General features: G+C 36.3%; 2 protein-coding genes across 5 annotated transcripts in view; both read left to right on the forward strand.

The window, feature by feature from the left end:
• LOC127794357 (golgin candidate 5) overlaps window positions 1–5,930 on the forward strand; it is a 38,306-nt gene extending 32,376 nt beyond the window's left edge. For both annotated transcript variants that reach the window (XM_052325381.1, XM_052325382.1), the window contains exons 9-20: window positions 2,160–2,444; window positions 2,532–2,591; window positions 2,722–2,805; window positions 2,931–2,996; window positions 3,087–3,185; window positions 3,273–3,491; window positions 3,876–3,990; window positions 4,077–4,297; window positions 4,523–4,582; window positions 4,658–4,771; window positions 5,566–5,640; window positions 5,756–5,930. In XM_052325381.1, the coding sequence (XP_052181341.1) occupies window positions 2,160–2,444; window positions 2,532–2,591; window positions 2,722–2,805; window positions 2,931–2,996; window positions 3,087–3,185; window positions 3,273–3,491; window positions 3,876–3,990; window positions 4,077–4,297; window positions 4,523–4,582; window positions 4,658–4,771; window positions 5,566–5,640; window positions 5,756–5,797 (1,440 nt within the window). In that variant the 3' untranslated portion in view covers window positions 5,798–5,930. The remainder of the gene's footprint in view (window positions 1–2,159; window positions 2,445–2,531; window positions 2,592–2,721; window positions 2,806–2,930; window positions 2,997–3,086; window positions 3,186–3,272; window positions 3,492–3,875; window positions 3,991–4,076; window positions 4,298–4,522; window positions 4,583–4,657; window positions 4,772–5,565; window positions 5,641–5,755) is intronic.
• A 3,631-nt stretch (window positions 5,931–9,561) lies between these two features.
• On the forward strand, window positions 9,562–12,259 carry LOC127794123 (cytochrome c-type biogenesis CcmH-like mitochondrial protein). Of its 3 annotated transcripts, none has more exons than XM_052325028.1 (5): window positions 9,562–9,686; window positions 9,940–10,228; window positions 11,037–11,177; window positions 11,605–11,736; window positions 11,845–12,259. In XM_052325028.1, the coding sequence occupies exons 2-5, from the start codon at window positions 10,085–10,087 to the stop codon at window positions 12,046–12,048; spliced, it is 621 nt and encodes a 206-aa protein (XP_052180988.1). In that variant the 5' UTR covers window positions 9,562–9,686; window positions 9,940–10,084; the 3' UTR covers window positions 12,049–12,259. The 3 variants fall into 3 exon arrangements, with proteins under 3 accessions (XP_052180988.1, XP_052180989.1, XP_052180990.1); XM_052325029.1 differs by having other exon boundaries at window positions 9,580–9,686; window positions 10,039–10,228; XM_052325030.1 differs by lacking the exons at window positions 9,562–9,686; window positions 11,037–11,177.
• Window positions 12,260–12,652: the final 393 nt, after the last annotated feature.

The raw sequence follows: 12,652 nt of genomic DNA on the forward strand, positions 1-12,652 counted from the left end.
TACTATCTTCTCTAAATTCCACCGCTAAGATAGTCGGAATTTGTAAACACACAAGAAGCAAAGGCTACAGATGTTCAATGGTATTCGCCGGAATCACCCGTCAGACTCACCTTCAAAAGTCAGACACACTAACTTGATTGTCGAACTCACAGCCGAGGAATGACTGCTCTGATACCAATTTGTCATGAACCTAGGGTTTAGCCTAGGATTGGAATGACAATCGGAAGGAGCTGATGAATAGAATCAAGAACAGAATATTTGAGAGGAAGAAATTGACAGAAATGGGGAAGAATGTAGAGAGAAATAGAGAGGAAGATTGTAGAGAAATTGTAGAGAGAGAATCAAATTTCATTCATTTAATTCAAGCATACCCTCTCCTCTTACAATGGGCCTTTTTATGGGCCTTAGCTAGCTCCTTAACTAATTTCTACCAGCACCTATGTGCTCCTAACAAACACCCAAATATCTCATAACAAACTAATATAACTAATTACATTATTGCCCTTCTAATTACCCTTGGGACATGACAATTATTAATTTGCAAATCCCAAGTTTCTCCATTATCTCTCTTAACTTTAAATAACCTCACATGGACCTCAAATAACTTTCATTAATTCACTTGGGCCTCGACAAGCTTCCAAAATTCCATACATGCCCTTGCCACATGTCCGGACATTTATTAATTTTCCACTTTGGCCCCAAGTTTTTAGTCTTTAACTTTCTCAGGCCATCAGGAATTCTCAAAACATTCCCAAATTCATTCCTTGGGGTCCCCTCATGCCCATTCGAGCTCCATGGATTTCACCTTTTACCTCTTGTCCCTCCTTGGTCGAGACGAGCTTGTAATACGGGGTTTTACAAATATAAACTTTACATTCTCATGAGAGAGAGAGAGAGAGAGATTGAAATGCTCATACTGATCTCTCAGCACTTAAGAAATCTCTCATCAGTCAACAATGAGGTTGATTCAATGTCCAAAATTGATCACTAATTAATCTTCAATGGATTAACCAAAATAGATTCCCAGTATTGTATCATACTCAGCAACTCTCTGGCTATAACGTATAAAAAAATTGGTGTTATTTCTCATTCGCCAAAGCCATCAAGCGTCCCGCCAAAACCACCAACACTGTCAGCCTTCTTCTGGCAGCAAACTCTCCCCAAAAGACAGCCTGATCAAATTCCAAAAACTGTTGATAATCATAAAACTTTCTACAGTGTCCGGTACTTTGACACATGCTGACCTGTCTAATACTCGTGTCAACCAACATCAAAATGGTCAACATTTATCCTTAAGTTTTCAAAAGTCCACCATGCCAAACTTTCAACAGTCCACACCAATCTTTTGACAGTCTTTGTCAGCCACCTGCTTAGGCGAAATACCACTTTTTAGGCCTTGATGACATCATTTTGACATGACCATAATGACACTAATCAGTAGTCCATGTTAATCCACACATAATATCCCATAATTCTTGAGAACAAAATAAATAAATAAAAATATGGTGTAATTCTGGACAAATTAGCGTGGGTCATTCGTAAGGTATATCTATATTTGGCTGGGTCGACGGGACAACATTTGTTTCCTAATTTTGATTTCATAAGGTATATCCATATTTGCTTGTTTTCCAAGGTGTCCCGTGCAGTGAGAAATATAAAAGATATCATGCTTCTTCTATTAGACGGGCAGCATTTGATGGAATGTTTCCAATTGTTTTGTAAATCTGTTTCATGAGGCCAATTTTTCTCTAAATAGAGCTAATTGAAACTTAGTCAAGAAATATGAGAATTGTTAATTGTAAATCATGTTGGTTTACACCTTTAGTAGCATAAAGAGCTAGCTATCAACATGAGATCCTTTTAGTAGCTAGAGAGATAAATGTTCACTAGAAGCGCTAATTGGTTTTGCTTCATTCTTTTATCCTGTTCCATGCTTGGTCACTGTGCTTACTAGATTCCATTTTCTGTTAGGTGATTCAATTCTCATCTCCATTGAAGCATTGAGCTTTCTGGTCACAATGTTTTTTCATCTTTTGAAATATTCAATGGCTTGCCTCATATCCGTTGCATCTTTCTTTATTCACAGTGCTTTTTCTGGTTTCATCTCCATTGCATCTTTCTTTAATTTTTTTTTTTTCATTTTTTAATTCCATTTCCAGGTAGAAGAGAATAAAGTAGAGAGTATAAAGAAGGATAAGGCAGCTACTGAGAAGTTGCTGCAAGAATCAATAGAAAAACATCAGGCAGAACTAGCTGCCCAAAAGGAATTCTATACAAATGCTTTGAATGCAGCTAAGGAAGCTGAGGCATTGGCCGAGGCACGGGCCAACAATGAAGCCAGGACTGAACTGGAGAGTCGTCTAAGAGAGGCTGAGGAGCGTGAAACTATGCTAGTCCAGACTCTTGAGGAATTAAGGCAAACTCTGAGTAGAAAGGAGCAGCAGGTTCAAATTGGGATTTGAAATTTCCGGTTTCAGTACTGGAGCTTCTATGAAATAATTATTTTTTAAAATTTATTTTTGGATCCACAGGCTGTTTTTAGAGAAGATATGCTATGCAGAGACATTGAGGATCTTCAGAAAAGATATCAAGTATGTTGAGTTTCATTTGGTTGGAATTAGATGTTCCTTTACTTGCCATTCTTTTAAATTGTAACTATTTCTTGGTCTATTGCAATCAATAGTTTCAAAGATGATGCAATTTGGTTGTGATTTGGTTCAGGCAAGTGAACGTCGGTGTGAGGAGTTGGTGACACAGCTTCCTGAATCTACTAGGCCTCTCCTAAGGCAGATTGAAGCCATGCAGGTACATCTGTATATAACATATGCAAATTTAACCTTGAAGCTTATGAGTTATATGCAATAAACTTGGATCAAATCCTCTGGTTCTTTGGTGTGTGTTGCTCAACTCCTTTCTCCACTGTATAACAGGAAACTACTGCAAGAAGGGCAGAAGCTTGGGCAGCTGTTGAGAGATCTTTAACATCACGGCTTCAGGTTTTCCAGCAATGATTTAGGCTGATGCTATACGTACATATATATATTATATTATATTAATATGCCTTTCTTTAATATTTGAATCTGCAGGAAGCGGAGGCTAAAGCTGCTGCTGCGGAAGAAAGAGAGCGATCTGTAAATGAACGGCTATCGCAGACTTTATCTCGAATAAATGTCCTTGAAGCTCAGGTTATTTATTGTTCTTGTGGCTGTTGTTGGTAATGCTGGTGGAGAGTTATATCTTAATCTCTGGCTTATGTGAGTGAGAAATTACAGATTTCTTGCCTTAGAGCTGAGCAGACTCAGCTCAGTCGGACCCTTGAGAAGGAGAGACAGAGGGCAGCAGAGAATAGGCAGGAGTATCTTGCAGCGAAGGAGGAAGCTGACACTCATGAAGGCCGTGTCTCTCAGCTTGAAGAAGAAATTAAGGAGCTCAGGAGGAAACACAAACAGGAGTTACAAGAAGCACTTACACACAGAGAATTTTTGCAGAAGGTACACTTGTGATTCTTAGGTTTATTGCAATATTTCTGTTAGTTTCATTTATGTTATGTCCATTCTTAGGCATAATCTGAGTATTTAAACCATTACAAAACAAACAATATCCCTGATAAGACTAAGTGGTAGCAAATCTTGACATAGATGAGAAGCAGATGAATATGAGAATTGCCTGGACTATTTCAAATCATGCATGGTAACATGTCTTTATTGCACACCTTTGGTCTGGGTCACTAATGGTTCTTAGTTTTTTTTTTTTTTTTTTTTTTTTCGTTCTTTCCTTTTTGGCTATAGAAAATTGATATTCTTCATAGATTTTCTATTTATAAACTATCCATGCCACGCGTGAGTTTGCTAAATTAGGCTCCCAATGTACCCCAGGAGATTGAAAGGGAGAAGGCTGCTCGGTTGGAACTAGAAAGAAATGCTCACCTTCAGACCTCCACTGTTTCTGACCAAAGTCCATTACCGAAGCAAAAATTTGGGTTTGAAAATGGTAACATCACTGGTGTTATTGTTTCTGGGAATTAGTTCTGCTCCTTATTTATCCCTTTTTAAGTAATCAACTGCCCATATGTACAGGAAAATTAAACCGCAAACTTTCAAGTGCCAGCAGTTTAAGCAGCATGGAGGAAAGTTTCTTTTTGCAAGCTTCTTTGGACTCTTCTGACACTTTCTCTGAACATAGGAATCATGGAGATATGCCCATAAGTCCATACTTTGTGAAGAGCTTTACCCCAAGTGCTTTTGAGGCTACCCTTCGTCAAAAGGAGGGCGAGCTCGCATCTTATATTTCTCGATTGGTATGATGTAGCTGAGTTGGATCACAACATTATTTCATACATAATGTTGATTAAATTGTGTTTTCAATGTTTGGTTGCTCACTGGAGATTGAGTGTTCCTATTTATCTTAGTCATGACTCATGCTTAACTTGTATTTGTGTGTATATAAGCTCCTTTTTTCACCTCTCATATTTATCTTTATTTTACCTCTCATTAATTCCTTGTTGATTTGCTATCTTATCTAGGCATCTCTGGAGAAAATTCGTGACTCTCTTGCTGAGGAGTTGGTTCAAATGACTGAACAGGTAGGTTTTTATCCATTATGAGTCTCATGGTCTCTGGTACTTTTTTTTTCCTGAAGGTTTACTAGTTGGTTGCAGTGTGAGAAATTAAGGGCGGAAGCTGCTGTCCTGCCTGGCATCCGGGCAGAGTTAGAAGCACTGAGACGGAGGCATTCTGCAGCATTGGAGCTAATGGGCGAGCGAGATGAGGAGGTACTTGAATTTCACGTAATTCTTTATCATCATAGTGGCAAATTGAATCTTGGAAAGGTGAATTGCAGTGCTATTATTCTCTAGTAACCAAGTGGTGTGTATTTGATTAGTTAGACATGGTTAGCATGCTGTATTTTTAGCAAGTGGCACCCAATACATAGAAAGATAGTCTTTCTAAATGTCAGAAGATAATGCAAGCTGTGGACAACTTTCTCCAGGGAAAGTTTCAGCCTACATTACTGTAATCTAGCATTCACGGTCCTCTATGCTAGTAGATTATGAGCGATAAACTGTAGGTGAGGAAACATTCCCTATGCATTTGATAGTGTTTTGATCAGTGTCTTGCCGTGCCCTTTTCCTAAATCATTTTGACTTTGATTAGGTTGCCTCTACCGAATAGGTATTATGTACAGAACAGAACAAGGATTGAGGCAAGGCTTTTGGGTGGTCTGCTGAATATATACATCATATAATAATTCAAGCCTCAATTACAAAGATCAGTTCGTTTCTTTTATATCTATAATAAGCTCTTGTATTTCTTCCGTGTAGAAGGCGATACATAACCATTCTCTACTTGATTTTTGGGAAATGTGGCGCTTAATGTGAAAATTTAAAACATAAATGCGTTACTATTTCAGTACAATTAAATTTTAATGTACTCGTGTGTTGGGCAATGAAAAGAAGATTGGAGCTTGGCTTTAGCCCAAAAATTGATTAAAAATATAAGCAGTTTCCTGGCGTCTCCTATGAGTGCTGTGATGTGTGAAGGATACTAATATTAATTTGTTTTGCAGCTAGAGGAACTTCGGGCTGATATTGTGGACATGAAGGAAATGTATAGAGAACAGGTGAACTTGCTTGTAAATAAGGTATAACATCATATTATATAAGTTTATATGTGGTGCAATAGTGTATGTGTTTTATTATTATTATTATTTTTTTTTCTTTCCTTCTTTCTTTCTGAGTCTCTAATGTCTACCACAGATCCAGATACTAAGTTCGACGTTGGGCAGCAGCACCACGTGATTAACTAAAAGAGTGAACGACTTTTTGTGCTGGCGGCTACCATCCTTCCCAAAATCAATCAAATGTGCTTATATACATACATATATATATATGATATAAAACGTGGAAATTATTATTTTTTTGTTTGTGGAAATTATCTGTTTTTTTTTTTGGTTGGTTGGTGGGGGGTAGTGGCGGTTAATGTAGTTGATGAGGCAAAATGATAACTGTGTATTTTTTTTTTTTTTATTGGTTTACAAAATAAAACTGAGGAGCTTTGCATGAATTGGAATGGGAATTGGATGTCAGAAGGAAAAGCAGTTTGGAGGAGAGTTGTAGGTCATACTCATATATAAAAGATGAATTGTTAACCACTTTCTTTTCCCTTTCACTGAAAGCCACTTCAACAAACATCAACCCATCCTATCCTCTGCCTACTTATTGTCTTTCGCTGCTGCGTCTTCTTCTTCTTCTCCTTCAAACTAGATGAAATTATATCTACCACTACTACTCTTTGTGTTCCTAAAAATGATAATAGTCTCTCTCTCTCTCTTACGAAGTGGTCTGTATCTGTGCAATTATCATATTATCTCTACTTATTATTCGATCATAAATTTAAAGACATGAACACTGATGATATTGCCTCAAATAACTATTATTAATGTAAGTTTTTTAAGATTTCTTGAAAAATGAGTGTGTTAACCTGACAAGGTTGGAAGGCAATGATATGCATCACTAGTCATTTGGATTTTCTTTTGGGTTGTTAGACAAGGAAAAAGGAAGATACAAAAAGAAAAAAAAAAAAAGTTGGATTCTTATTTTTGGGGTAATTTATGAAAAAAAGATATTAAATTTTTTGGTTTAGTTTAGTATGATTTTATAATAATTTTTTTATTTTAATAGTCCATTCACTAAACTTATTAATTTATTATAATAATTAAATGATGTTAAAAATCATTAGTCATTACCGTCAAAAAACAGGTATGCAGGTGCAATGGCAGGGGAGGACCCAAGGGCAATTGCACCCTTCAATTTTTTACATTTAATTTATAATTTTACAGAAATTTCATAAAAAATTAATATATCTAGAAATAAAATATAACTTAGAAAGATTTACATTTTAGAAGTCAATGATGAATGAATAGATGATAATTTGGTTTGGTGATATATATTGAGAAAAATATGTTTAAATAAGATAATTATACAACAATTCCAAATTATAAAGGATAATTAAGGTCCTATCCTCTTTATTATTTTTAATTTTTAATTTTTAATTTTCAATTTTTTAAAATAATAAAAACGTGTTTATTTTAAAAAAATAAAAAAATTATAAAAAAAACTTAAAAAAACCAAAAATAAAAGAAAAAGTATTACGGATATTTTCTGAACCGCCTTGGATTATTGACGAGACTATAGTGGGCTGGAAACGGTCCGATGATAAGGCCTAACCTCTCCAAATCTAATGGGCCTAAGGCCGAAACTATCTCTGCGAGATCGCATAATTGTTAAAGCGCGAGCTTTGATTATGATAGTGAGCGAACTCTCGACGAGGGCTCCAACTCGCTGGTCAACCCGATCAGCTCGTAAAGAAGATCACGAAACAGAATAACCGGATCTGATGTCTACCTGTCCTTATTCGTGAAAAGCCAGTCTCCACATGGTGCAGAGCTTTTACTCCCTGTTTTATAAAGATAATGACATATTGTCCCTCACAATATGGCCCCACTACTTTAAACTTTGTGTAAATTGTCAATATCTCACACTATAAATAGGGGATCAGAAGCTATTGTACAGGGATGATAAAAAAATACATACTATTACTCTGCAAAAATGATCAGAGAACAGTCATAAACTAGGCATCATTCTGGCCGAACCACGTAAAAGGCTCTTGAGCATTGTTTGTTGATGGTGTTATTGTTCTCTTCCTCTTGTATTCGTGATTACTGGATCAGTACGAGCCAACGAATCTCTATCGACCATTTCTAAACGTCAACAAAAAACTACAGACAAAATATGCTTAAAATTTTCAAAACGCGAAAAATGTTATAGACAAAAAGAACGCACTTTCAATAATTTCAAATCTGTCGACATTCAGAAATGGTCGACCAAGATTCGTCGGCCCGTACTGATCCAGTAATCACGAATACAAGGGGAAGAGAACAATAACACCATCAACAAACAATACGCGAGCCTTTTACATGGTTCGGCCAGAATGATGTCTAGTCCACGACTGTTCTTTGATCATTTTTGCAGAGTAACAATATGTATTTTTTATTATCTCTATACAATAGCTTTTGATCCCCTATTTATAATGTGAGATATTGACAATTTACACAATGTTTAAAGTAGTGGGGTCATATCATGAGGGACAATATGTCATTATTTCCATAAAATATGGAGTAAAAGTTCTGCACTATGTGGGGATTGACATTCCATGGATAAGGACAGGTAGACATTAGATCCGGTTGCGAGCTGATCAGGTTGACTAGTGAGCTGGAGCCCTTGTCGGAAGCTCGCTTGCTATCGTAATCAGAGCTCGCGCTTTAGCAATTATGCGACCTCACAGAAATAGCTTCGGCCTTGGGCCCATTGGACTTGGAGAGGTTGGGTCTTATCATTGGACCATTTTCAGCCCATTGCAGTCTCATCAATAGTCCAAGACGGTTCAGAAAATGTTCGTAACAAAAACAAACACTCAAAATACAAAAGTTAAAATGAATTCAAAACTCAATATTAAAATACGAAAAGAACAATCGCTATCCATCTTAATTCCTTTTAATAATATTTATAATATTTTTTTATTTAATGTTGTTAATCTTGCTTAATATTTTTAATTTCATATAACATGGTTAAAAAAAATTATAAAATTATTTTATCAATAAACTTGTGACTTTGTGATATTCACATTCCAGTATACCTTGCCCCTTTGCTTATTGAACCCAAAGTTCTGGCTCAACCATTGGTATTCTTGGGATGACCCTTTCTTGTGAGGCCCCCAACGCTTAGTCTCTTGATTTTGTTAGAAAAGATAAATCATGAGATGTGTCTCAAAGAGATTAAGGTTCAGGTTCAAATTCACGACTCATCAAGATGACACCAGCATATCATGACCCGTCTTTTGTCATCTAAAGTATATCCTAAGAGGCCAACAATTGGTATTCTTGAAGTTTGGTAAAAAAATAGAGACACTTTTAATATTTGAGAAATCACAATGATCTCTTGAGTTTACCAATTTAATTACACTTTTTGTTTGTTAAATTTTTTAATATAACAAAAATATTTTTGTATTTTCTCTCATTTTTTCTTTATCTTTTCTTTTTGTCTAGTCAGTGATCAAAATCTGGTAGTTCATTGATCTTTTTCTCTCTCTTTCTCTAATTTGATGATCGACGATGATTTAGGTTTTAAGCTTAAATTCTAATTAATTCACCATACAAGTAAAAGAAAAGGATATATGGAGAAAATATAAAAGTATTTTCATCGTATTAAAATTTATAACATTTATAAAATAATAAGAAGAGAAAAAAAGATTATAAAATAATAACAAGAGAAGAAAAAGTAGATAGTCTGTAAAGTTAGAAGAGATTTTTATAATTTTTTAAATGTCATAAATATTTTTATTGAATCTCAAAGGTGTCAACAATAAATTTTGAGCAAACATGAATTAAGAAATTATGAATAATTAAAAATCATGTCATTGTTTAAGTCATTTTTTTTTGGGGGGGGGGGGTGGGAGGGGGGCAATTTATCCATTAAATTATTGTTTAACCATAAAACTGACAATTTTTAAGGATATTTTGTGAATTCGCACGAGAAGGTAACCGGGCAAACCACCCTGACCATTTCTTCGAGTTCCAGGATCATACGAAGGCACTGATCGGAGCAGTCCTGTTCTCTCCCTCAGTCTCAGGTGTATGAGGACTTCAATTTCCTTGTTTATCTTCATTGTTTCGTTATCTTATGCACAATTATGTCTTTCTGCTGTCCGTTTATGCCCTCCTCTTTTGTGGGCTGCATAATTAGAGTTGAAACTAGTAATGGTCAATATGTATAGTGGTACTTAACAATGGAAGATTATCAAATATTGAACAGTTTGAGACTTGATTCAACTTGGGTGCTTCGGTTGTCGGCTTGGAGTAATGACATTTGATGGTATTTTCTAGGTGTGGAAACTGTTTGATGAAATGCCTGACCGAAAACAAGAGTTGAAGATTCGTGAATTGGGAGTTACTCTAGCTTGTTTTGATTGATATCCCTTTTAGGTTTTGTGTTAGTTTCTGTACAAGCTGAAGCAGGAGGGTAGCCTAGATGGAGAGGGAAGAGGATGCAGTAAAGAAGGCTCAGGTGGTTGAAGCCCGGGCGAGAAACATTAGTCACAATGTCCGGTGCACTGAGTGCGGCAGTCAGTCCATTGAAGACTCCCAAGCCGATATTGCAATTCTTCTCCGGAAGGTAGCTTTTTCTTTCATGTATTTTTATTTGTTGCATCACTCACTCAAAACAAAGCAAGTCAATTCAGGTTAGGAACAAAGGATCCAATGGAGTCTTGCACTTGTTGTCACTTACCTATTGCAATGCTCCTCTTTTATCTGAGCTTGGGATATTTAGGTGTAAAGATGAACAAACACACAAACGAAAAGCCGGAAAAAGTTTGCCGGTCTCTCTTGATTTGATGGTCAACACCAACAATGAGTTGTAAGCATCGTCAGTATAAATATCATAATGGAATCAGTGGACAAGATAAATTATATTTTGGAAATTTTAAGATCAGGAGGTGTCTCATTAGAAAAGAGTTGAATTTATTGGTGTCTCACTTACCTGAATAGTGACGAGTAAAAACTTCATGAGCATTCAGAATTGGTCCTATGATCATGAAAATCTGGTTTCTGTCTGTTTCTTTCCTTTGATGTTGTGGTTTGCGTAAGTGACTTTCAACTCATATTGCCTTAGGCCAACCGCACAAAGTTGTTCCTGTATCCATTTACACAGTTGACAACATTAATTCTTTTACCGTCTAACAGATGGCTGAATTAGGGGTTTAATATTTCGTCTGTATTGGAAGGGAAAGTAGTTTCATTTTCAAAACAGTGTTTCTGAAAAATCAAGCTACCTGACATACAAAATTAGGATACCTCTTTCTGTGTTTTCTTTCTGGCTTAACAAATTGATCATAGAATGACTTGAAGTAATTCCAGTTACAGCTTTTCTTGTGTATACCTTCTCTTGATGTTCTACCATATTATAATATTGACATGAACAGGAACAGGAGGCATCAACCCTTATGTTGCACTCTTATTCGTGTGTCGTGTTCTTGCATAATTTATTTCCAGGGCAGTGGATTATTATTCTGGGACCAATAGACATTTCATTAATTTTCATCCCACTTGCAGTTAGGAATAAGGTATCTCTAATCTGCAGTTCTTTATAAATGAATCAATGATTTAGATACAAACAAAATTACTGGGGGTGGGGGTGGGAATTATATCAACTCTCTTTTCTCCTGGTTCGTGCACTTTTTAAAGTAATAGTACTGCTTTGTTTGCTCACCATATATAAAAACCAAGAGTCGTACTTTGTTTAGGCAACTATTGTTAACTTGTAAGGGTTTCTGGTAACTGCCAAATGATGAACATTATTCTGCTGTTGGCAAAAAAAAAAAATGATATAATGCTGCTTTTGTTTCTGATACCTACGTGTACTTGGGACTGAATTCAACAGTGCCGGCAATGATTTTTCTTTCATACTTTTTCTTCATTCTCTTAACGTGCCTCTTACTGTATATCAAACTAAAAGTCTAACCTGCATACTGGTTATCTGTCTATATCCAGTTAATTCGTGATGAAATTCGGTCTGGGAAAACTGATAAAGAGGTCTACAAAAAGCTTGAGGATGATTTTGGGGAAACGGTGCTTTATGCGCCAAAGTTTGATTTGCAGACTGCTGCTTTGTGGCTATCTCCGGTCAGTTCTAGGAAACCATTTTGATCTCTCTTACCCTCCGCCTTCCCCCCCGGGGAAAAGAAAAACATAAAAAAGAATCTGACTTTTAAATGTTGGGTTTTGGAACAGCTTCTTGTTGCTGGTGCAGCTGGAGGAATATGGGCTTACAACAAGCACAGGCAAAAGACTAATGTACACATCATGGCTTTGAACCTTGTCAGAGGTGTTCCACTGACTCCAAAAGAGAAGGAAACCATGCTCAATCTCCTTACTCCTCCTGCAACTAGAACTAATGCTTCATCTTGGTGGAGGAAGTGGCTTGGTCATGAATAAAGTCAGTCCCCGACTGCTTTTACCTAATTATCTTTGACTCTGGTAGGAATTAGGAAATCCAGGAGTAAATTAGAGGGAAAATTAGCCGGCTGTAGTGGTTTGTCATCTCTGCAATTGGGATTTGGTCCTATAATAAAGAAGTTTAAAGTTTCATGTAATTTTGTACGTATGTGTTCAAATTTATGCTTAAAGACCAAATATGAATGTGTCACCTACGAGAAAGACTTGAGCTTCAAGTACTTGCCCCAATTTTATCATAGTAGTGGAAGCAAAATCAGATTAGCAAATAGCTGTAGATGGCATAAAACCTCATCATCATATTACACCAGTTATTAGCGTGGATGACATTGAACCATGCTAACCCTTTCCATTAAGGCTTTGTTTGGAAATAGAAAGGAGTTAAATAAAAGAGAGTGAAGTGGAGACAGAAGGTGGAATGGAAAGTAATGCAGCATGGCAATTTGTCAAAGTAGAGCGTTTGTACTTAATAGAGCTGCCAAAGAAGCTCCTTCCTCTAGGCTTTCGCCTGGTGTTGGAATTTACTTGTTCCACGCGTGAATGCAAGACAGACAGATTAGACTTCAGTGGGGAACAGTTCTGTTTG

The sequence above is a fragment of the Diospyros lotus genome, chromosome 2 (genome assembly GCF_014633365.1).
Source record: "Diospyros lotus cultivar Yz01 chromosome 2, ASM1463336v1, whole genome shotgun sequence".
NCBI lineage: Eukaryota > Viridiplantae > Streptophyta > Magnoliopsida > Ericales > Ebenaceae > Diospyros > Diospyros lotus.

What these genes read in the sequence shown, in the direction of transcription:
- LOC127794123 (XM_052325028.1), top strand. Translation starts at nt 10,085, where the DNA reads ATGGAGAGGGAAGAGGATGCAGTAAAGAAGGCTCAGGTGGTTGAAGCC. An exon ending in TTGCAATTCTTCTCCGGAAG is followed by an intron (nt 10,229 to 11,036) that starts GTAGCTTTTTCT and finishes TGACATGAACAG; the next exon opens with GAACAGGAGGCATCAACCCT. An exon ending in CTGCTTTGTGGCTATCTCCG is followed by an intron (nt 11,737 to 11,844) that starts GTCAGTTCTAGG and finishes GTTTTGGAACAG; the next exon opens with CTTCTTGTTGCTGGTGCAGC.